The following is a 24,808-nucleotide window of genomic DNA, read 5'->3' on the forward strand; positions in this document are numbered from 1 at the left end:
AGGATGCACTAGTGATGAGCCACACAGGATACACTAGTGATGAGCCACACAGCAGGATGCACTAGTGATGAGCCACACAGGATACACTAGTGATGAGCCACACAGCAGGATGCACTAGTGATGAGCCACACAGGATACACTAGTGATGAGCCACACAGCAGGATGCACTAGTGATGAGCCACACAGCAGGATGCACTAGTGATGAGCCACACAGGATACACTAGTGATGAGCCACACAGCAGGATGCACTAGTGATGAGCCACACAGGATACACTAGTGATGAGCCACACAGCAGGATGCACTAGTGATGAGAGACACATGATACACTAGTGATGAGACACAGGATACACTAGTGATGAGAGACACAGGATACACTAGTGACGAGAGACACAGGATACACTAGTGATGAGCTACACAGCAGGATGCACTAGTGATGAGCCACACAGGATACACTAGTGATGAGCCACACAGCAGGATGCACTAGTGATGAGCCACACAGCAGGATGCACTAGTGATGAGCCACACAGCAGGATGCACTAGTGATGAGCCACACAGGATACACTAGTGATGAGCCACATAGGATACACTAGTGATGAGCCACACAGCAGGATGCACTAGTGATGAGCCACACAGGATGCACTAGTGATGAGCCACACAGCAGGATGCACTAGTGATGAGCCACACAGCAGGATGCACTAGTGATGAGCCACACAGGATGCACTAGTGATGAGCCACACAGCAGGATGCACTAGTGATGAGCCACACAGCAGGATGCACTAGTGATGAGCCACACAGGATACACTAGTGATGAGCCACATAGGATACACTAGTGATGAGCCACACAGGATACACTAGTGATGAGAGACACAGGATACACTAGTGATGAGAGACACAGGATACACTTGTGATGAGCTACACAGCAGGATACACTAGTGATGAGAGACACAGGATACACTAGTGATGAGCTACACAGCAGGATACACTAGTGGTGAGCTACACAGCAGGATACACTAGTGATGAGAGACGCATGATACACTAGTGATGAGCTACACAGCAGGATACACTAGTGACGAGACACACAGGATACACTAGTGATGAGCTACACAGCAGGATACACTAGTGATGAGAGACACATGATACACTAGTGATGAGCTACACAGCAGGATACACTAGTGATGAGAGACACATGATACATTAGTGATGAGCCACAGCAGACCGGGGTGGTTGGATTCATGCAGCCCCTCGCTCCCAACATCTGAAGTAATAATTCTGTAATTCATTCTGTGCACTAAGCAATACAAGTATGCCCTTCGTTCTCAAGATGCTCTAAAACAATAGAAGACGACACACAAAGATGGCTAAACTTACCACTCTCACTAATAGGTAGAATATCAACTGTCAAAATGTCAATTCTCCCAAAAATAAATTATCTATTCACTATGATCCCAACCCAGCCTACCACCAATTGGTTCAACTCCCTGGACTCCACCAGTACTAAGTTTTACTGGAAGAATAAAAAAGCAAGAATTAAGTTAACCACCCTTCAAAAAAACAAAAAACAAGGAGGACTTGAAGCACCTAACTTTCTCAACTATTATCTGGCCAACCAATTAATATACATCTACAAATGGATTCACCCTACCCAACAATACAACCCCTGGGATGACATTGAGAAGGACATGTGCATGGAACTCTCACCACAAGATCTGCCATTCTTTAGCACAAGCATAAAACATCACTCTTGTTTTAGGAATACAGTCATTTCCACAACTCTGACAGCCTGGTGGAAAGCCAACAAAATCACTGGTAACACACTAACCCCCTGTAAATACACACCAATCTGGCACAACCCTGACTTTCAACTCGGCAAATCACCCATATACTTCCCAGCTTGGAAACAAAAAGGCATTACTCATCTTCACCACATCTTCACAGACAACAGCCTAATCACTTATCAAGATTTGACTGAAGGATACGGCATTGGGACAGACCAACACTTCCAATTTCTACAGCTGAAATCAATTTTGAAATAAAAAATTAACACTACACAGAATGATCTTGAGCCACCTCCAATTATATTAGCAATGAATAAAATAACATCACAGAGGAAAATATTTTAAAAAATATACAAAATACTGGCAAGCGCAGACACTACATTCCATCTCCCCTTCACAAAATGGGAACAGGACTTGGCTTTCTCTCCCAATGCCGTATCCTGGGAACAAATTTGCACCAACACATTCACAATGACTAACAACACTAACCTTCAATTAATCCAATATAAGGTACATATCACACAGCACAGGATGTTTCAAATGGGATTTGCAAGCACAGATGTATGCTCCCATTGCACCCTCAACACCCCAGACAACTATTTCCATGCCACCTGGCTCTGCCCACCTGTTCTAGACTTCTGGAATTCCGTCATCAATTCACTATCCCGGGTGCCTATTGCTTAATAACAGCGGAGCAGTGCTGCCGTTGCTTCCGCGTTTTCCGTGATTGGCTGCGACACGCCCCGCGGCAGGCGCGGCAACCGCAGAGCGGAGCGGCAGAGCTTGCGGAATTATGTAACCGCCCTAATCCGCCATGATTTTCATTCGGCGCTCAGCTCACCTGGCAGCGCAGCGGTCCTGCGGTCCGTTGTTGACGAGTTCGAATCCCATGAAACTTTTTTTTTAACATGATTTTTTTTTTAACGTGTATTCTTTCGCCGGTTAAGGTTAGGCATGGTTATGGTTAAGGTTAAGGTTAGGCATTGTTTCGGAGTTGGTTAAGGTTAGAACGGTTAAGTTTAGGCGCTGTTAAGGAGCTGGTTAAGGTTAGAGTTTGTCTTAGAGAATGGCAATATTCTTTCTATGGTTAAGGTTAAGGTTAGGCATGGTTAAGGTTAAGGTTAGGCATTGTTTCGGAGTTGGTTAAGGTTAGAACGGTTAAGTTTAGGCGCTGTTAAGGAGCTGGTTAAGGTTAGAGTTTGTCTTAGAGACAGCCTATTTCGGCACTGCCGCTCTCCCGCGTTGCCGCGGTCACATGGTCAAATTGTCACATTCTTGCACTGCTCCGCTGTTAAAAAGCAACACGCATCCCGGGTCATGAGCTGCAGCATTCCTCTCTCCCCCTCCCTCTGCCTACTTGGGGATACTACTGCTATCAATTTATTAGTCCAGAACACCAAACCCCTACTCGTTTCTCTAGCTGTTGCCAAGAAAACTATCCTCTTAAACTGGAAGACAAGAAAAAAGGTGAATACTGGCCAATGGTTAGGCCTTCTCTCAAATTACATATCACAGGAAACAATCTCAACCGTGGATCACATCGAAGTCTCACAATTTAATAACATCTGGAAATTGCTTGTGGATAATCTAGGCTCCTAATCATAGGAGATTGACCTGTGAGCCATCCACTCCATAACCCACCCTTCTCTCAATCCCCCTCTACTTTACTTACTCCCCTCTCTGCCCCCCCCCCCTTTCCCTTGTCATGTGTATTCGTTGTTGTCCTTCATTGTCCTTAGTTGTAATTTGTTTGTCAATATCTAGTCTGAGTTCCCCCCCCTCCGAGAGGGCAATGAAATATATATTTTTTAATATTTTTCTTATTTTACTACACTTTTTATTTAACACTTTAACCGCCGAAAACGCCGGAACTCGTCATTCCCCGCCATGCTCATTCCGCCGAGGACGCCTTAACTCGTTCATTCCCATATTTCCTTTCCGGGGCCCTGAGACACAAGTGTGATCTCCTCTCAACTCTCTAGCGGTTCAAGAGCGCCATCTGGTGGCCGATCGGCAGATCGCCAACCGGATATTAACCTTTGAACCAGTAGTACTCATGCAAATGTGGTCCGGCCACTCTCTATAGCTCCCGCGACTCCATCTTGAAACACTGGATAATAGATTGCTCGCCCTAACTCAATAAACAACGTTATTTGGACGTATATACTATTATACAACCTGGAAATGGATCGGGCATTTCTACATCCCATAATCGAAAACGGTCTACTCCACGCTGATCGTCCAACGGCGCGAGGAACATACGGTAAGATTCAGCGTTATATTCTAACGTGTTCAATATAAACTGCTATGATGAACATATGACCCACTCTGGATGAATCATCTAACGTTGCCCACGGAATTATAAACGATCCCCCGCCCATCCGGTCATCATCAGATCATACGTAGATCATTCTACTGACACGAGCGGGCACACACTCATGCCGCACACACGCACACTTATGGCCAAGAGGAAAGGCCACTTTAAATTAGTATAACAGGAACAGTGTATTGCACTACTAAAGCTACCTAGCATGTCCTATATGCTCTGTAAATACTATGTACAGATACCGAGATGTCACACCATGTTACCTGTTACCTGTTTATTGCACAATGTTGTTTTTTTATTGGATTCTATTATATGTTGTACCACTGTATTTTTATTGGATTCTATTATATGTTGTACCACTGTATTGCACATCGTCGCGGGCAAGACCACCCGCATTTCATTGTATACTTGTATGCCGTGACAATTAAAACTCTTGACTTGACTTGACTTCTAGAAGTACGTCCAGTTGAAATTTTTCATCTCGCGCCGATCGCTACCAAACTGTATTTCATCATCAATATAATGCATTTAGGGCTATAAATCACGTTCTGAAGAAAGCTGCAGAAAATGATAAAAACATACTTATACTTTAGACCATATTTTAGTATGAATATGTGAATGAAAAAGTTTAACGTTGCTACACCCTGAACAATACATATAGGACATTGAATGGGCCATAATAATGGCAATGTAGCAATAGAATTTAAAAAGTTATAGCCCTGCAAAGAAGGGGAACTTCTCCATAGACAAATAGAGCTGGCGAGGGATGGTAAATTATGAATTTAACCCATGGCGATCAAAGTGTTAATTTTGTACTGTAAATAATTAAAACGTATAATAAATAATAAAGTTGTCCCCCGAAGGGGGGGGGGGGGGGGGGGGGGGGGTGGATGGAGTGCCCTCAAAAAAGGGCAGGGAAAAAAGCAAAAATAAAATAAGAAATAAAATAAAAGATGCTCTAAAACTGGATGTTCCCTATATGAGAACTGAATTGGGAAAAGGGGCTTTTAAATTGCTGCTCCTTCATCCTGGAACAAGCTACAGGAGGACCTAAAATTGCCAGGACTGGTCACCCTCGGAGAATTTAAAGCCCATTTTAAAAACCTACGAATTCAGTTCCCTCGGACAGTGCAACTGTGTTTGATAACTTGCCTGAAATTGGAGCTTGCTGTGAATGTCTGATCTGTATTTTATTGTGTTATTTTTTTATGTTGAAACCTTCTGCTGCCTTGCTTGGCCAAATATCTCTCTCTCCCTAAAAAATAAAATAAAAGATTTTAATCTCAATGATGCTTATCTGGTTAAATAAAGGATGGGGGGACAGCACCCCCTAATAGAAAAAAATAACTTGAATAGATATTGTTGTGAAGGGCCAGATTAAACCGAATATATATATTTATTTATATATATATATTTAATTGTATTTGTATATTCTCTAATATTCCCTGATATCCCTTGTATATTCCTTGTACAATATGCATTGAATATCCATTCTAGCCTACTGAACATCCCATAATAGTCTCCATTCTACTATTGGTCGAGACCTTGGTGCCAGGCTGCCATACCCCTCAGACCCAGTTCAAACGTACCGCTCCACATGTACGAACAAGTCCTAGTTCCGCGTAGGAATCTGACTACCGCACCACTAATGGGACTATTTGTTCATAGTGCGTATATATACTGCGCTACTAAAGTAGGACTTCCTTTTCAGTCCAGTTTCTTACCCTCCAATAGAGTCACAGACGTAAAGCCTCCCCGTGACGCCACGTGTGGGAGTAAGGCCAAGTTCGCCTACCATCGGTATTGAGACATCGTGTATATTAATATTTGAATAGTCATATTTGGCACTATATCGTCGAGTTGGACGTAGTCTATTAAGCTAATAATAGTCTGTTAATATATAGTGCTTCGTGCGGTGAGAATACTACCGTAGTCAGTACCCCATCGTTTCGGGCAGAGAACTGGCTGCTTATCCAGGGTGGTTGACCCCACGTGAAGCTGCACCCGAGGAGCCCCAGAGCCGACGAGCGAGTGGACCTGTATACCGGATTATTCTACCGACGACAGCCCGCCTTCCCAGGCACGGATTATGCTTTGTATACTTTGATTATTCCATGGATAAAGACCCCCGACACTGCCGTGTGTTGGAACCCCCCCCCCTGGAGAGGACGCAAGGTGAGGAGACGCTCTGCAAGACGAGGTCGCTTCACGTCTCTCCTCCGTGGACCGGATGACGCCGGCCCACAAAGAGTCCACCTGCTTTCATCTGTGGTCCAAGGATCGCCGGCGCATTGAACGGCACTACAGTGGGTTCACCTGGGATACCCTTGGCCGGATGAGGCAGCCGGATTCTACCCCCCCCCCCCCCCTCCTACTCCTGTCGGCTTACAAGCGACCGGATTAACCCCCCCTAGCGTATCCAGTATATAATCATTAAAGTATCATTGCTGTTATTCCTTAAACTATTCCAGGTCGTATATGTACCACCTGCGCCTTCAGAGATTGGACATTCTCTATTGATATACCGACGAATACTCTTGCCATAAAAGTGCATACTAATTTCCATTCATAAATGTGATTGATTTGATTAAGTGCTTGCTCTACACACCATCGCTGTGTAGAAATAAAGACCTATTTCTAATTCGTACATTTGTGTTGGATCCGTTTCATCTACGTGACAGTGTTCATCATAATATATTTATGCTGTGTACTGGGTGGCCGAATATTAAGTACAAAGGTAGTGGTAGTAAGTATCATATCTAGTAATACAGTCAGGGAATTGTACCCCTCAGTTACAATTGGTCCTTCGAACCGGATGGTAATTAGTGTAATATTAATATAGTGTTATTAATATTGAAATGGCCTATGATGAACACTCCACGAAACGATCCTCCTAACCAACGCCCGCAGAGCGAACGACGGCTCCCTCAGTACTTAGAGGCCTACGCTGTCAGTCAACAACCTAGTCTTCTACTAACAGTAAACGCGGTAAAACTAGAAAGTAAAAGTATGTCTAACCCCAACGCCCAGACTACCCCGACCATAGAGGCCCCTACGGGCTCTAATGTAACTGACCAAGTTCACGGTGGGGACCAGTGGGAACCAGACATGACTTCACACCCCGCCAGTACTGAAGAAGTAGTCCCCGATGAGTCCCGGGAGGAATACAACGCTACCGAGAGAGAACTCGGCACGGAAGAAGACGGGGAGAGCACCGTGGAGATAGAGCTCCAAGGCTCCGCAAGGAGTACCCCGAGGGAAGGCTCCCCTATACAACCGCCTTCTCCCAGCGAGGCAGAGAGGACCCTACAGCAGGCCTTCCTCATCAGCCTGAACGCCGCTGCTGAACGCGACCGACTGCAGATCCAGTAGCGGAGCGAAGAAGAGCATATACGTCTAGAACTAAGACGCATTCAAAGAGAAGAGAATGTGGCCCGAGACCGAGCAGACAGCCAGCGAGCAGCTGCTGGTGCTCTACGGGACGCAGAGCGCGACAGACAGCAGGCGCAACTAATAGAACAGCTGATCAGACGGACAACACCCTCTCCCTCCGCCAGAGGCTCCAGGAACTCGTCTAGACACACCTCCAGGGCGGCATCCCCTAGCCGAGTAAACAACCCTGAACTTGACCAACAGACGAGGTCTATACCCCCCACAGACCACCTCCCCCCACCGGTCCAAGCGAGACCTAGCAACCGGGAAGGAGCAGCATATCCTGTGGAGAGGCTAAACCAGAGACTACAAGCACTGGATGACCTAACTGAAGACGAAGAGGAAGAGGAGGAGAACCACGCCCGACGACAACACAGTACTCTACCGGACCAGGAGGTCCGGTACAGCCCAGGCTATACTCCCGCGGAGCTGCGCTACAGACCCCCGACTCTATACACGGGTGAGCACGACGCACGACCCGCACCGAGGAACAGCACCTGGACAAGCGGGCCATGGTACACTGCCGGTACCAGCCCATACCAAGGAGCGGGAGGAGACTCGCCTAGGAGGCCTCTCCCCCAACGCTCGCCGATGTATCCACAGTCAGCGTCATACATTGGCCCGCCTATGGTACCCGACTTCACCCAAGAGAACCGGGCCCAGTATACGGAACTCCGCATGTGTCTGGAGACCATGTTGGTGGATGTATTGGATGAACGCCATAAATACGCCATCCTACTGAAGCACTTAAAGGTGCCCCGCGCACATAATATAGCGCTCGCCTACGCGACTTCCACCACCCCATACACAGCAGCGCTGGTAGCATTGGACCAGAGGTATGGGCGCATATGGGATTACGTGATCCAGGAGATCCGACACATCGACCGCTTACCCCCAGCAATAGACAATCGAGCACTGGACGACCTGTCCATCAGAGTGCAGTCCCTGGTAGGGATGTTGGGAGCGCAGAGAGAGAAGGGGAGGCATGAACTTTACGCCAACTCAAATGTGGAAAGGATCTTGGAGAAGCTGCCGCCCGCTCGACAGGAGCGTTTTAGGCGACAGAGGGACCACCGAGACCCGAATGGCCCCGAACCGAACCTCCTCGATCTAGCAGACTTCCTGGCGAGAGAAGTCAGCAGCCTACGGCTAGATACATTCGGACGGAGCACCCCTGGCTCCAGAGAAGGAACCAGACGACTAAATGATGGAAGAAGATCGGTGACTGTGATGCACCAATCGGAGTCAGTACCGAGCAGCAGGAGCCACAGTACCCCCTCCAGAACGGAGAAGTGGAAGATAGTGTGCCCCTACTGTGAGAAAGAACACTGGCTAGCGCAATGTGACTCCTTCCCCAAGCTGAACGCGGAGGAAGCAAGTCAATGGATAAAGTCCAACAAGCGCTGTTTTCGCTGTGCGCGCTCACACATGGCAGCCGAATGCCGCTTAAAGAGAAGGTGCACCAAGTGCGATGGAGCCCATCTGGACATACTTCACGACAGTAACAGACGGCGCCCTTCACCCGCACCATCCAGCAGCAAAGCGAGCGTCATGTACATCGATCCCGCCAGCAGCAGTGGAGCCAGAGTACTCCTAAAAGTAGTGCGTGTGACACTAAGCTACCAGAATAAAGTCCTGGACACTTACGCCGTCCTCGATGACGGGTCAGAGAAGACCCTTCTGCTCGCCTCCGCTGCGGCCCAGCTAGGGCTGCGGGGAAGCGAAACCCAAATGACAATTCGGACAATAAGACGAGATTTGAAGACGATAAAGGGCGAGAATGTCTCATTCTCTATCGCAGCAAGCGGCCAGCCTGAGCGACGGTACCAGATTACAGACGCTTTCACCAGCCAAGAAATAGGACTGTCGCGGTACACATACCCCGTCGCCAAGCTGATGGAGAAATATGCACATCTGCGCAAGTTACCGATCCCGCTCATAGACAATGCTATGCCGACCCTGTTGATAGGCTCCGACCATGCAGACCTCATTGTCCCGATAGACCGGGTTCATACCGGACCCCGAGGCTGTCCTGCAGCAGTCGAGACCCGTTTGGGATGGGCTCTCCAAGGCCCGCTCGCCAAATCTCGCAACCGAAGTACAGCCACTAGATGTCTCCACTCCCGAGTCACGGAGGGAGAAACCGCACTCCTGCAACACGTAGAGCGGCTATGGACCTTGGAACAAATGCCCTTTAAGAACGGAAAGAAAGACATTCGCTCTAAAGATGACATTTACGCCATTCACCTCCTCGAGACAGGGACCAAGAGAGTCCCGGTCAACGGCGTGTTGAGATACGCCACGCCACTCCTGCGGCGAGAAGGAATGCCTACTTTCCACGCCAAGACAGACGCCACAGAACGGTACCTGCTGAACACGGAGCGGCGCTTAGCCAAGAACCCCGCCCAAGAGAGTGTATACCGCGCTGAGATTGAGAAGCTCATCACAGCGGGACACGTCACAAAGATGGACATTAAAGAGGCTGACCAGACCACTGAATCGTGGTACGTGCCTCACCACAAGGTCCATCACAACGGTAAAGACCGCATAGTATTTAACTGCAGCTACCAGATCGGATCCCAAAATCTGAATAAAGAGTTACTGCCCGGTCCCACACTCGGCCCCTCCCTACTCGGCGTTCTACTCCGCTTCCGCCAGGAAAAGGTGGCCATCAGCGGGGACATTAAAGGAATGTTCCTGCAGGTGAGATTAGTAGAGGCGGACAAGCCCCTGTTACGGTTCCTATGGAGAGAGAAGCCAGGAGATGAGCACCCAGCCATCTACCAATGGGAAGTCCTCCCCTTCGGAACGACGTGCAGCCCCTGCTGTGCTACATTTGCACTACAGAAACATGTAGCAGAGGACCCAGCAGCGGACGAAGAGGTCCGACACAGCGTAAAGAACAGCTTCTACGTAGACAACTGTCTACAAAGCCTTTCAACCCAGGAAGAAGCCGAGGCTCTCCTGATTAAACTCCGCGCCTCATTGATCAAAGGCGGCTTTGATCTCAGGCAGTGGGCCAGCAGCGATTCGCAAGTACTGCGCAGCCTCTCCTCCGAGGACAAGGCAGCCAGCAGCGAGACCTGGATGGCTACAATCCCGGGAGAAGCCCAGGAGATGACCCTGGGATTGGTGTGGCGATTCAAAACAGATTCGCTTCACTACAGACACAAGCCCCTGACTACGGAGCAGGGAAGGCCGGCGGCGGCGCCGACCACCAGACGGAGTGTGTACACAACACTCGCCCGACAATATGACCCGCTAGGATGTATTCTACCGTACACCACCAGGGCAAAAATTATTGTACGAGCATTGTGGGACAAGGACCAGGGCTGGGACGACCCCATTCCCGCACACCTTGCATCCACCTGGAGAGAGTGGGAGATGGAGCTCCACTCACTCCCAGGCGTTAATATGCGCCGAAGCTACGTCCCACCCACGGTGAGGCCAGAGACATGTAAAATGGACTTACACGTCTTCAGTGACGCCTCAGAGGTCGCATACGGATCAGTAGCCTACTTGCGGGCCCAAGAGAAGGGGGGAGAGATCTACACAGCATTTGTCCTCGCCCGCTCGAGAATAGCCCCACGCAAGCAACAATCTATCCCACGTCTAGAGCTCTGCGCAGCCCTAGCCGGAGCGCACCTAGCCACGCTCATCCAACGTGAGCTCACCATACCGGTGTCTAGAACAATCCTGTGGTCAGATTCCACGACGGTACTCGCCTGGATCAAATCGGACTCATGCAAGTACAAAGTCTTCGTGGGAGTCAGAGTCACCGAGATTCAAGACTTAACCGAAGAGTTAACCGGAGAAACAGAGTGGCGCTACGTTGATACAAAACAGAACCCAGCTGACGTCATCACCCGGGGGATGCCCCTGGATGACCTCACCCGTCGCAATGTCTACAGTGACGGCCCCGCATTCCTAAGACTCCCGGAAGGACAGTGGCCCATGCCTATCCCGAGGGAAGCAAGTCCAGAGGAGGTGGAAAATAAGAAGTCTGTGTTCTGTGGATTGAGCACCGTAGCCTCCACCGACCCTAACATAGACGATTGCACGTCCATAGAGAGTGCACAACAAAGAACATTCCTGCGGTACCACCCGGAGTGCAAGTCCCCCGCTGATATGTCAGCAGCTAACTACGAGGAAGCAGAATTGCTTCTACTGCAGCGAGCCCAGAGAGACTCGTTCCCCGATGAATTGGCCTGTCTACAGGGAGGAAAGCCCGTCCCATCCGACAGCAGATTAATTCATCTGGCCCCCGAGAGCGACGCTCATACCCTCATCAGAGTGGGTGGTCGCCTACGCAGAGCCCCCAATCTACCGGATGACATTAAATACCCGATCGTATTGAACAGCCGACACAAGGTCACAGAGCTGATTATAAAGAAATACGATGAGGATGTACATCACGCAGGAGCAGAAAGAGTCTTCGCGGAAATCAGACGTCGTTACTGGATCCTACAAGGAAGAGAGGCGGTACGACGCTTCCAGCGAACATGTCTAGACTGCCGCAAGTGGCGCGCGCAGCCCAGCATACCAAGGATGGCTGACCTTCCTCCATGTCGCCTCCGAATCGGTGACAAGCCATTCCACTCAACGGGTATGGACTGCTTTGGCCCGCTGCACATAAAGAAAGGAAGAGGAACCGAGAAGCGGTGGGGTATTGTATTCAAATGCATGACCACCAGAGCGATACACATCGAGCTTCTCCCGACCATGAGCACAGACTCATTCCTTATGGCCTTCCGTAGATTCACATCACGGAAAGGAAGACCGTCTACCCTATTGTCCGATCATGGGACAAACTTCAAAGGCGGCGAAAGAGAGCTGAGAGAGAGCTTCCAAGCTATGGGCCCAGAACTTAAGACCCACCTCGCTCCAGCACAGGTTGATTTCCAATTCAACCCCCCAAACGCACCCCACTTCGGTGGCACTTGGGAACGAGAAGTGCGCTCCATAAAGACAGCCCTGTACGCAGTACTTGGGGCCCAGACTGTGGCGGAAGAAGTCCTAATGACAGTCCTCACGGAGATTGAGGGAGTACTTAACTCGAAGCCCCTCGGATATGTCTCCAGTGATGTGGCGGATATCGACCCAGTTACCCCCAACACACTCCTGATGGGGCGGCTAGATCCTGCATTACCCCAGACAATGTACCGGCCTGAAGAAGCGAACGGCCGACGAATGTGGAGGTACAGCCAAGTATTAGCCGACAAGTTTTGGAGCAGTTTCCTACTGCACTACCTACCGTCTCTACAGACCCGCCAGAAGTGGGTAAAGGAGAGAGACAATTTGACAGAAGGAACAGTCGTCATGATTATTGATCAATCACTGCCCAGAGCTATGTGGCCGGCCGGCCGCGTAAGCAAAGTGATCACCGGTGCCGACGGCAAGGTCCGAGCAGCTGAAGTGCTCGTCCAGGGTCGCACTTACACCCGTCCCGTGGCGAGGCTCATAGAACTGCCCCGACTCCCAGACACAATCGATGATGACCATGACCCTATAACCCTATGACTTTGTGAAGTTGACTGACCCCTACAGCAAACCCTTATGTGTAAATAGACAACGCGATTAATCTGTCTCTGTTTAACTGATTAGGTCTGGGACCAATCAGGGGGTGGCTGTTGTGAAGGGCCAGATTAAACCGAATATATATATTTATTTATATATATTTAATTGTATTTGTATATTCTCTAATATTCCCTGATATCCCTTGTATATTCCTTGTACAATATGCATTGAATATCCATTCTAGCCTACTGAACATCCCATAATAGTCTCCATTCTACTATTGGTCGAGACCTTGGTGCCAGGCTGCCATACCCCTCAGACCCAGTTCAAACGTACCGCTCCACATGTACGAACAAGTCCTAGTTCCGCGTAGGAATCTGACTACCGCACCACTAATGGGACTATTTGTTCATAGTGCGTATATATACTGCGCTACTAAAGTAGGACTTCCTTTTCAGTCCAGTTTCTTACCCTCCAATAGAGTCACAGACGTAAAGCCTCCCCGCGACGCCACGTGTGGGAGTAAGGCCAAGTTCGCCTACCATCGGTATTGAGACATCGTGTATATTAATATTTGAATAGTCATATTTGGCACTATATCGTCGAGTTGGACGTAGTCTATTAAGCTAATAATAGTCTGTTAATATATAGTGCTTCGTGCGGTGAGAATACTACCGTAGTCAGTACCCCATCGTTTCGGGCAGAGAACTGGCTGCTTATCCAGGGTGGTTGACCCCACGTGAAGCTGCACCCGAGGAGCCCCAGAGCCGACGAGCGAGTGGACCTGTATACCGGATTATTCTACCGACAACAGCCCGCCTTCCCAGGCACGGATTATGCTTTGTATACTTTGATTATTCCATGGATAAAGACCCCCGACACTGCCGTGTGTTGGAACCCCCCCCCCCTGGAGAGGACGCAAGGTGAGGAGACGCTCTGCAAGACGAGGTCGCTTCACGTCTCTCCTCCGTGGACCGGATGACGCCGGCCCACAAAGAGTCCACCTGCTTTCATCTGTGGTCCAAGGATCGCCGGCGCATTGAACGGCACTACAGTGGGTTCACCTGGGATACCCTTGGCCGGATGAGGCAGCCGGATTCTACCCCCCCCCCCCCTCCTACTCCTGTCGGCTTACAAGCGACCGGATTAACCCCCCCTAGCGTATCCAGTATATAATCATTAAAGTATCATTGCTGTTATTCCTTAAACTATTCCAGGTCGTATATGTACCACCTGCGCCTTCAGAGATTGGACATTCTCTATTGATATACCGACGAATACTCTTGCCATAAAAGTGCATACTAATTTCCATTCATAAATGTGATTGATTTGATTAAGTGCTTGCTCTACACACCATCGCTGTGTAGAAATAAAGACCTATTTCTAATTCGTACATTTGTGTTGGATCCGTTTCATCTACGTGACAGTGTTCATCATAATATATTTATGCCGTGTACTGGGTGGCCGAATATTAAGTACAAAGGTAGTGGTAGTAAGTATCATATCTAGTAATACAGTCAGGGAATTGTACCCCTCAGTTACAGATATCACTATGAAACTTTCCCAGTTTGTTATGTACATATAAACTAAGAAAAAATATATTACAAGTTTTCTGAATTTTATGTTTATATATGCAAATGAGGCACTTCCACCATTAAATATGCACATATTTGCATGTATCGCCAAGACTCGCATCGCCAAAATGGATAATGCCAGATTAAAAAACTTTGTTTCATTTTGTTGATACATTCAAAACGAAACTTTGTATAGAAAGACTTTGTGGCTATGTCCTCTTATCAGCCCATACATCAGGAAATACGGTCGACTGTCATAAAAAAAAAGGTCTAGTTTTGGTATAAAATGTACTATAAACCTGGCTATAAATGATATATATCAACAAAACCTTCTATAGAAAGAAGCATAATATGGATGGGAAGAAATGTGGAAAGTTTGGTGTGTGTAGGTACTAGGGAAATGGAGTTCCAACTCTTGAGTGTAAGTAAAATGCATAAAAACACGTTTTTCAGAAAACGACCTAAAAGTTTTGTATTGTAAAATGCCATAATATTTTTTTTAAACAGCTATTTACAAACACAACACCCAATCAAACCATTAGTAATAGACAACCTAACCACATGCCTGATAACTGAATAATAATAATAATAATAATAATGATGTTATTGAACTGAACAGAACTACACACAGGCTACAAACAGTGTAGTAACAGTGTAGTAAGTGTAGTACCCCCTAATAGGCAAAACAATTATTGAATAGATATCACTATGAAACTTTCCCAGTTTGTTATGTACATATAAACTAAGAAAAAATATATTGCAAGTTTCCTGAATTTTATGTTTATATATGCAAATGAGGCACTTCCCCATTAACACATTAACTGCCACGCAGTTTGCCCCTCTCATGCCCATCTCTGCCACCACGCCTATGGAGATGTTCACCTTCTTTGCAGGGCTATAACTTTTTAAATTGTATTGCTAAATTGACATTACTATGGCCCATTCAACATCGATTATCTATCGTTCAGGATGTAGGAACGTTATACTTTTTCATTCAAACATTCATACGAAAATACTGTCTAGAATATAAGTGTTTTTATCGTTTTCTGCAGTAATTCCTAGAATGCTAGTTATAGGCCTAAACGCATATATAGATTATCGATTGCCGTTTATTGCCGATACACGCTATATTAAAAAATTCAACTGTATACGATCTTAAACGTTATGACTCATCATGCGCGGATGAACGGGGGGGGGGGGGGGGGGGGTCGTTTATAATTCCGTGATCGTCAGTAAATGCTTTATGTAGTATGGGTTGATTTATTGATCAGATGGTTTGTAAATAAAGAAATGTAGAATCGCCTTGAAAATAACGTTACTGTCCTCTTACCGTTCGCCGATGAGACTGGAGGAAAAATATCCCACTTATTTGACGTCGATCGACTAGATCCATTTCCGGTTTGTATGGTGCAATAAACGCCCAAATCATATCGATTATTGAGTTATGGCAGCGAATTAGGGATGTCCGATATTATCGGCCTACCGATATTATCGGCCGATATCGGCATTAAAATGTGATATCGGAAAATATCGGTATCGGTTTAAAAATGTTTCTTTATTTTTTCTTTACATTTCTATAACCTTTATTTACCCAGGCAAGCAAGTAAGAACAAATTCAGATTTTATTTATTGTCAAAAGTATGCATAATGTTCCACAACAAGAGATATGTAATGTTAATTATCTGAAATTATTCCATTTTTTGGGGGGGAAACCCTGCATATATCCGTATCGGTTGATATCGGTTGATATCGGTATCGGAAATTAAGAGTTGGACAATATCGGTATAGGTAAAAAAGCCAATATCGAGCATCCCTAGCAGCGATCCATATACACTAGGGGTGCACCGATATATCGGTCGGGTATCGGTATCGGCCGATAAGTGCCTTGTTGACTGCTATCGGCCTATCGGCCGATAAGCTCAAATGTGCCGATAGCAGTCGCCGATAAATAACCATCAATTTTTGTAGCGTCAAAAGGCAAAAAAAAAAGAAGTTCACTCGCGACCTACCTGCACAACGCCCGCCGTCCCCCACACACAAGCTACTGCATCAAAGTTACTTTATGATTAACAAGGCATTCGTTTTGTGGCATTAACGTTATATAGTTAGTGTTACACGGACAATAACATCAGCATATTATTATTACCCATAGCAGCAAGGCATTACTCCGAGTCCGTTCATTAGCTACCGGGAGATGCAAGACTAACGTTACTGGTGAAAATGTGATTTGCGTTGGAATACTCCTTTGCCAACTTGCTGTACTTTGCTTGCAGGTCTGCAGCCATTATTGCTGGATTATGAATAGCCCAAACTTTAGCCAAGGTAACGTTATGGCTAAACCTTTAACAATAGTTAACGCTAGCTTTCGGTTAGCTGTTCAATGCTATTAATAACACAACTCCCCGTCAACACCCTCTCTCGGGAAGATGGCATTTAAGAAAGTATCTGCTGTTAAAATGACACAAACATTTGTTTTGTGGCATTAACGTTATATAGTTAGTGTTACACGTTCAATAACAAGCATATTATTTACCCGAAGATAGCAGTAAACAAGGCATTACTCCGTTAGTCCGTTCATAGCTGAGTTCCATTCCGTTGCTCATTCCGTACCAAACTACCCATTCTGCAATCTGTTAATAAAGTTTTCAACCAGACAAATGTATAGAAAGGCTTTGTTTTATTATAACATTTGTTGCAGTAAAATCATTATGTCTCATTTGGTCATGCTGTGGAGCGCTGGTCGGCGGGCCGGGCAGCTAACGTATTCGCTCTCGCAAACAGAACAATGGCGGCATGCCCGAAAGTAGAAAATGAATAAACGCTTGGTGGTAAGGACAGCAGGAGGTGGGTGCTAGCGGTGTGGCGTAATTGGCCGAATCGACTGTCAATCAAAATGGTTCCATTGCATTGGTTGAAAGCTCTGGTTGAGAGAATAGTATCCCGCTGCAGGCCGCCAGAATGGTTCCATTGCATTGGTTGAAAGCTCTGGTTGAGAAAATAGTATCCCTCTGCAGGCCGCCAGACGATACTGGGAGAGAGATAGTGATACCATAAACATATTTCTTGATGTTTCCTTTTTTTAAGTAAGTAAAGAGGCCTACAAATACAAACATACACATACAAATATACAGTAGTTTCATTAAAAAAAAGAAAAAATTAAAAGAAAATTAAAAAAAAATTAAAAAAAATTACAAATACTTATATACAAATATACAAATATCGGTATCGGTATCGGTATCGGCCGATAGTGTTAGTTGAACAATCGGTATCGGTGGCCAATTTTCATATCGGTGCATCCCTAATATACACGGATGTGTGTCTAGAGTCCCGCAACGATATGTGACTGCCGGACGGATTTCCCAGATGCACTGAGATCACCAGATCCATTTCCGGTTGTAACTCGCCCGATCATCCACCAGGCGGCGGTATTGAAGCGTTGCTCTGTTGTGCAGGCTCCCACTGTATCAGCAGAGGCTGGGTGGCGGAATTATGAATACCATGGCGAAAAAATGAAATATGATCTCAATAACGCCGTACAGCGTGGTTTGGCAGAATTAGCATGGACATCAAACACGTCGTACGCCGTTTATGGCGGCGGATGTGTTAAATATGTGCACATTTATGGATGCAATCAGGCTAAATGAAGTCAAATGAACAACTAAATGTGTGTTGACATTTTATTGTCACTAGTTTCATAGAAGACATGTTTAGGAAGCAAAATATAACAAAATCTCAATATCGTCGAAAAAAAGCAAAAAGGCAATTTTGGGGGTGCTGTCTCGCCTTAAATAAAGGATTTGATTGATTGATTGATTGATACTTCCTCAAAACAAAGTTTGTGCAATGACTATTCTGTGCAATTTCTTCTCAACATAAAAGTAATATCCTACATTGGATGTGTAAGGCGTGCGTTACCTGGAGACAGTTGGCCGAGCGGGGAGGTGATGCTGGGGCTCCGCGTGATGCTCTGGAAGCGGGGCGTGATCCTCTGAGGGTGAGGGCCAGTGAACAGCTGTTTGGGAGTCTGGCCGAACTCCAGAATCTGAGTCAGCATGGCGATCCTCTGGTCCGGGTCCTCGATGCTTCTCGGGGACAGAGAACACAGTTAGAACAGCAACGACTGAATCAAGTTTCAAGTTTGTTTATTATTTGTCACAACAAAATACAGAATACTTTATGATGAAATGCTTGTTTCTGTATGAGCCTCTGAGAGTGTGCTACATACAGTAAAAAGTAAAAAAAAAAGTTATTAAGAAGTAAGTAAAAAGTAAGTAAAGTCAATGTCAATATATATACAATACAGAGTAAAATGAGTAACAGTGAGGTACAAAACTTAGGGTAGGGTGCAAATGAGGTATGAGTGTAGTGCAAATGTCTTTAATAATAGATAAATATAGGGCGCCAGAGTGGCGCACCACGTAACGCACTGCAGTGCAACGCGGCCATCCCGGGTTCGACTCCTGGACCCGGCGACCTTTGCCAAATGTCCTCCCCCCATATCTTCTCCTATCCTTCCTCTCTGCCGGGTCTGTCCAATAAAGCAATACAATGCCAAAAGAATTATCAAAAAGATATATTATAATAATAATAATAGATAAATATAAAATGTGTTAAAGTGTCTAAAGTGAATAAAGTGAGTGGTAAGGTGAGTGTTTGGAATGTTCCTCCCTCATACCTGTCACAATCGATGCTACCCTCATAGGTCAATGGGTGAAACACTGTACAGAAACAGACAGAGAGACAGACACACAGGAGATTATCACAACAAGGTTACTGAGGGTGTCAAAACCTGACACACAGGCATACACATTTTACATAATACCATGCAACTTAAAGGGGACCTGCATTGCTATTCCTAGCACTATTTGGGCAACTTTACACAATTCCTGTGAGTCTATGGAAGACATCTGTAAGGTTTATTAAAAAGAAATCATTGTTTTATATTTCTAATGGAGTACTCAAAAGCATCATTTTCCAGCCTCAAGATTTCAGCCTGATATTGGCTGGGCTCCGCCCATAAGCACTTTCAGTGGCTGTCATCCACAGAGTCTGCGACTGGTAGACACAGGCTATGGTTAGACTAGTGTATTCCTGGCGTTTTTTTATACGTTTTTGACGACGTTTCATGTCCTATCTACACAGAAACGCGTTTTTTGGCGTTTTTTTGTGGATACGGCTGAAACGCAAAATTGTGTTTGCGTTTGGAGATACGCAAAAAAACGAGTCGACAAACAGCGTGTAGTCAGCACGCTAGCCGTTGTTGCAAAAACGCCCATGCGCAGTAGATACCATCTGCGTGCCCTTCCGGTGACAGCAGAGTGTGTGTGTGTGTGTGTGTTTGGGACAGAGCTCCGTGTCCCAAATAGCTTCAGCTACCATGTGTTGTCAAGTTATTGTTATAAGGACCCCAGTCCAAGCTACAACAGTCTGCATTCCCTTAACAATTGTTTGTATTGAGCCGTATTGTATTGTACCCATATGCAATATGTTAAATAAAGTTTACATCCATTCATTCTGCTAGCATTACCGATGGCATGAGCAGCTGGCTAACGTGAGCTATCAGGATTCAGACCCTGTTAGCTCAGAGTTCCTCTTTCAACTTAAGAAGCATTAAACAAAATGGCCCAGTCATCTATTCACCTTTGTTTAATACACACAGCGTTGTCTCTAATGTTATCTAACTACTGATAGCTCGCGATATCATCAGTTTTGATGCTGGCTAAGTAGCGTGAGCTAACGTTAGCTTCTAGCCACAATGCTATATTGTTATAATGGCATACTCCATTGACGTTAGCATGCAGCTAACAATGCTACAATGCTACCGATCGTTTTTTAGCCCAAACTATCCGCTCTTGGTGGTCACTTGTGTTGATGTTAGTTTTGTTTCATCAACAAATGACAGGCAGAACACACAGTGAATGTATCCGTTTTGTTTATTGCACTTTTATTAGGCTTTGCTGAAAAAAGAATTGCTGCATTGAGCAAGATGGTGGCGCGGCATAGGCGCCTGCCTTATTGACATTTTGCTGGAGCTTCCAGGAAGTGTATTGGCACATTCGTTCTGATTGGTTGAAATTGCCTTCATGTTTGCCACCTACTGCCACCTACTGCTTTGGCAGTGTACTACATCAGTGTGCTCTGGTGACAAAAACGAAAAAAAAACGAAAGTGTGACTCGAGGCGCATGACGTCGCGGCGATACGCGGCGATGCGTATAAGAAAACAATACGAAGATGATACGAAAGGTGTAACCTCAGCCACAGAGAGAGAGAGAGAGAGAGAGAGAGGGGGTGGGAGAGAGAGAGAGAGAGAGAGAGAGGGGTGGGATAGAGAGAGAGGGGGGAGAGGGAAAGAGAGAGATGGGGTGGGATAGAGAGAGAGGGGGGAGAGGGAAAGAGAGAGCCCGGACTCAGCGGGACTGAGAATGAAACGCTGTGTAAACTCTCTCTCTCTCTCTCTCTCTCTCTCTCTCTCTCTCTCTCTCTCTCCCTCTCCCTCTCCCTCTCCCTCTCCCTCTCTCTCCCTCTCCCTCTCCCTCTCCCTCTCTCCCTCTCTCTCTCCCTCTCTCTCCCTCTCTCTCTCCCTCTCCCTCTCCCTCTCCCTCTCCCTCTCCCTCTCCCTCTCCCTCTCCCTCTCCCTCCCTCGCAAAGTGCAGTCTAGGTGTCGGGTTTCACTATCTGCCTCGCAGTTTGAGGAAGTGGTTTCCACTCGCTCTGCTATCGCTGTGTGGGCTGCCTAGGTTGTGGTAGGGCATTGGCAACCACAGAGCCAATCGGATCAATGTCCGCTTACCCAGCGCCAACTGACGTCAGCATGCGCCTCAAATCAGAACGACCTAATTAAATCGAGCAGGAAATGGTCTGAGCTGAATGAGAGCAATCCGCCAATATGGTATTTAGACACAAAAACACATTGATACTAACTTCTATTACTATAATACAATGCTAGAGACTGAAAAATGACATTTATAATGCATGTCACCATGCAACTTAAATGAAAGGACTATAAGACTTCTGATGCCTCACCATTGTGGGCGGCCACCGCCTCACTTCCTCTTTGCTTGAAGCCAAACACCAGATCAATCCAGTCATGAAGGTGTTCAGACACATACTGGCTCTCCAGCGCCAGCTTGTTTTTCTGAAGAAAGTCACTAGGATCTGAAATGAAACAATCGGCCAATCAATGTATGCATAGATGTGTAAAGCCGGCAACATTAAATAATGGACCTAGCTGCCAAACCCCTTTGACATCCATATAGGAGCTTTGATTCTTTGCACTGTATGGTTTGTGCCACAAGTCAACATGTGTAGCCTAAATATTGACTAGCAGACATTCACTGATGTTAGCAGTGCTAGTTGCGGTTAGAGCTATGCTAAAGTTTATCCACTTCTGTTATCAAAGAGGATATGACAAAGATCCTGTGTGTTGCTGGTGAATGTAGCTTGGTTTATAGCAGACAAAACAATTTAAATAAACCCTGGTATCTAGGGGCGCCCCAGTGGCGAACCACATAGCGCACTCAGCCGCGACACGGGCGACCCGGGTTCGATTCCCGAATCCGTCGTTATTTCCCGAATGTCTTCCCCCCACTCTGTCTCCCATTTCTCCTCTGTCTCTCCCTACTGGACTGCCCAGTAGTAATAAAGCGATAAAACGCCAAAAAAAATAAATCTTTAATAAACCCTGGTATCTCAGCAGTCAGGGGACATGGTGTTGGAGCAGTTTATTGAAATAAAATCGACTTGTGCGCCCGCTAGGGTTGGAAAATGTCGGGGAATATTCAAAGGTCGGAACTTTCCATGGGAATTAATTATATTAACAGATATTAACAGGAATACAATGGAAATATTAGGGTTATTTTCACAGACTGTATTTATCATGTCATATGCAGGTAGAAACATAAACCTTGTATCAGATCATAAGCACTAAGCAGACTAAAATACATTTACTTTATTACTAGTTGAAATTTAAAGAGTCACTTCACCAAAAAACAAATCCTATTTATTTAGCACATAATCTCACACATCCCAAACCCAAAACTGTTTTGCACACATTAATTTAGTCTGACAGTAATTACGAGTTTAATTGAGTTTGAATAATGTCCCCCAGTGATGTCATCAGAGATCACTGAATCCTTGTGTTGTTTTAATTAAAGCTCAATGAAATGATGGACATGAAAAATAGCAATCCCTGTCGCTACTCAACATCATTTCATGGAGCTGTAATTAACACAACAAAAGGGTTCAGTGTTCTCTGATGACATCACTGGAGGACATTATTCAAACTCAATTAAACTCTCAATTACTGTCAGACTAAGTGAATGTGTGCAAAATGGTTGAGTTTTGCAATATGTGTGAGATTATGTACAAGATTAATCTGCATTGTTTGTCTAAATTGTATGTTTAACTTTATTGTGTGCAGGTGATACAGGAGTGATCTGTACAGGTGATAGAAGGGTGATAGAAGAGTGATCGGTACAGGTGATAGAAGGGTGATAGAAGAGTGATCTGTACAGGTGATAGAAGGGTGATAGAAGAGTGATCTGTACAGGTGATATAAGAGTGATCTGTACAGGTGATACAAGAGTGATCTGTACAGGTGATACAGGAGTGATCTGAACAGGTGATACAGGAGTGATCTGAACAGATAAATTGCTGCATTAAAATGGCTGCATTTATATAGCGCTTTTATCCAAAGCGCTTTACAATTTGTTCCTCACATTTTATCCATTCACTCACACACACCGATGGCGGAGGCAACCATGCAAGGAGCCAACCTGCTCATCGGGAGCAATTAGGGGTTAAGTGTCTTGCTCAAGGACACTTCGACATGCTGCCCGGGAGGAGCGGGAATTGAACCGGGAACCTTCCGACTACCAGACGACTGCTCTACCTCCTGAGCCACTGTCGCCCCAGGTGATGGAAGGGTTGAAGATGAGATTTGTATTGAAATTGTCCAAAATGTCCTAATTTCCCTAGCTTAACTTTCCATGGAAAATATCCAGAAGTTGCCTGCAAAGTGTCCACCCCTTTGCAACTCTAGTGCCAGCTGTGAAGGCTGCAAATACCTGAGGCCCATGGTGGGAGAATGACATCACAAACCAAGCTTCCATTCTGCCGCCTCCCCAAGTCAAGACTCAATCTGTTGTCCAGGAAGCCACAGTCACTTCCATAAAACTCTGGAATCAACTGAAACACAAGGATGTGGTGGAGGTAAATCAACTGAAACACAGGGATGTGGTGGAGGTAAATCAACTGAAACACAAGGATGTGGTGGAGGTAAATCAACTGAAACACAAGGATGTGGTGGAGGTAAATCAACTGAAACAAAAGGATGTGGTGGAGGTAAATCAACTGAAACACAAGGATGTGGTGGAGGTAAATCAACTGAAACACAAGGATGTGGTGGAGGTAAATCAACTGAAACACAAGGATGTGGTGGAGGTAAATCAACTGAAACACAAGGATGTGGTGGAGGTAAATCAACTGAAACACAAGGATGTGGTGGAGGTGAATCAACTGAAACACAAGGATGTGGTGGAGGTAAATCCAAGGTCCAAGGAAAGATGTGTCAACACATGGAAGAGCTGAAGTGTATATTGATCTCTACCTCTTTGAAGTCAGTTGCACCTTCTAAGCAGTTTCTCCACGTTTCACAGATACTGTAAACAAACACATTTGGATCCATGAATACGAATAGGTGTAGGTTAACATTTTATCAGATTTTCAATCTTTAGAAAGTGCCTATATGGAATTTTACACATAATTTATGGGCATAAGAATAGATTCTTGAAGAATACAATTTCAAGAAGTGAATTCAATAATTGTCTTCATTCTTTTTACTCCACTGCATCCCGATTTCATTTCAAACTCATGTCTAGCTGTTACATACGGTCTGTCTAGCTGCAACATACTGTTACATACTGTGTCTAGCTGCAACATAGTTACATACTGTCCATTCATTCAACTGTTCAGTGAATCAACATGTCCAATACTACATGTCAGACCGAGCTCCTTTTTATTCTGAAATTATAAGACTCTCTCCATATTCAAAGCCATACATCATAGTGCAACATTAATATCCCAAACGTAGTGAAAAGCAGTGTGAATTGCGCTCGTGGTCTGTAATGAAAGCTATCCTGCCATTTGTGGCTAGACGTGTTATAGACATGTTAGAGACGTGTAC

At 45.8% G+C, this 24,808-nt stretch overlaps 1 protein-coding gene across 2 annotated transcripts in view; it reads right to left on the minus strand.

Annotated features, from left to right (window-relative positions):
- Positions 1 to 24,808, minus strand: part of nsmaf (neutral sphingomyelinase (N-SMase) activation associated factor) — a 92,548-nt gene that overhangs the window by 25,809 nt on the left and 41,931 nt on the right. For both annotated transcript variants that reach the window (XM_084322792.1, XM_084322791.1), the window contains exons 17-21: positions 24,233 to 24,284; positions 23,691 to 23,811; positions 21,649 to 21,780; positions 19,300 to 19,342; positions 18,540 to 18,706 (exon numbers count right to left, since the gene is read on the minus strand). In XM_084322792.1, the coding sequence (XP_084178918.1) occupies positions 18,540 to 18,706; positions 19,300 to 19,342; positions 21,649 to 21,780; positions 23,691 to 23,811; positions 24,233 to 24,284 (515 nt within the window). The remainder of the gene's footprint in view (positions 1 to 18,539; positions 18,707 to 19,299; positions 19,343 to 21,648; positions 21,781 to 23,690; positions 23,812 to 24,232; positions 24,285 to 24,808) is intronic.

This window comes from Notolepis coatsorum, assembly GCF_963971535.1.
Source record: "Notolepis coatsorum genome assembly, chromosome: 10".
NCBI classification, from domain to species: domain Eukaryota; kingdom Metazoa; phylum Chordata; class Actinopteri; order Aulopiformes; family Paralepididae; genus Notolepis; species Notolepis coatsorum.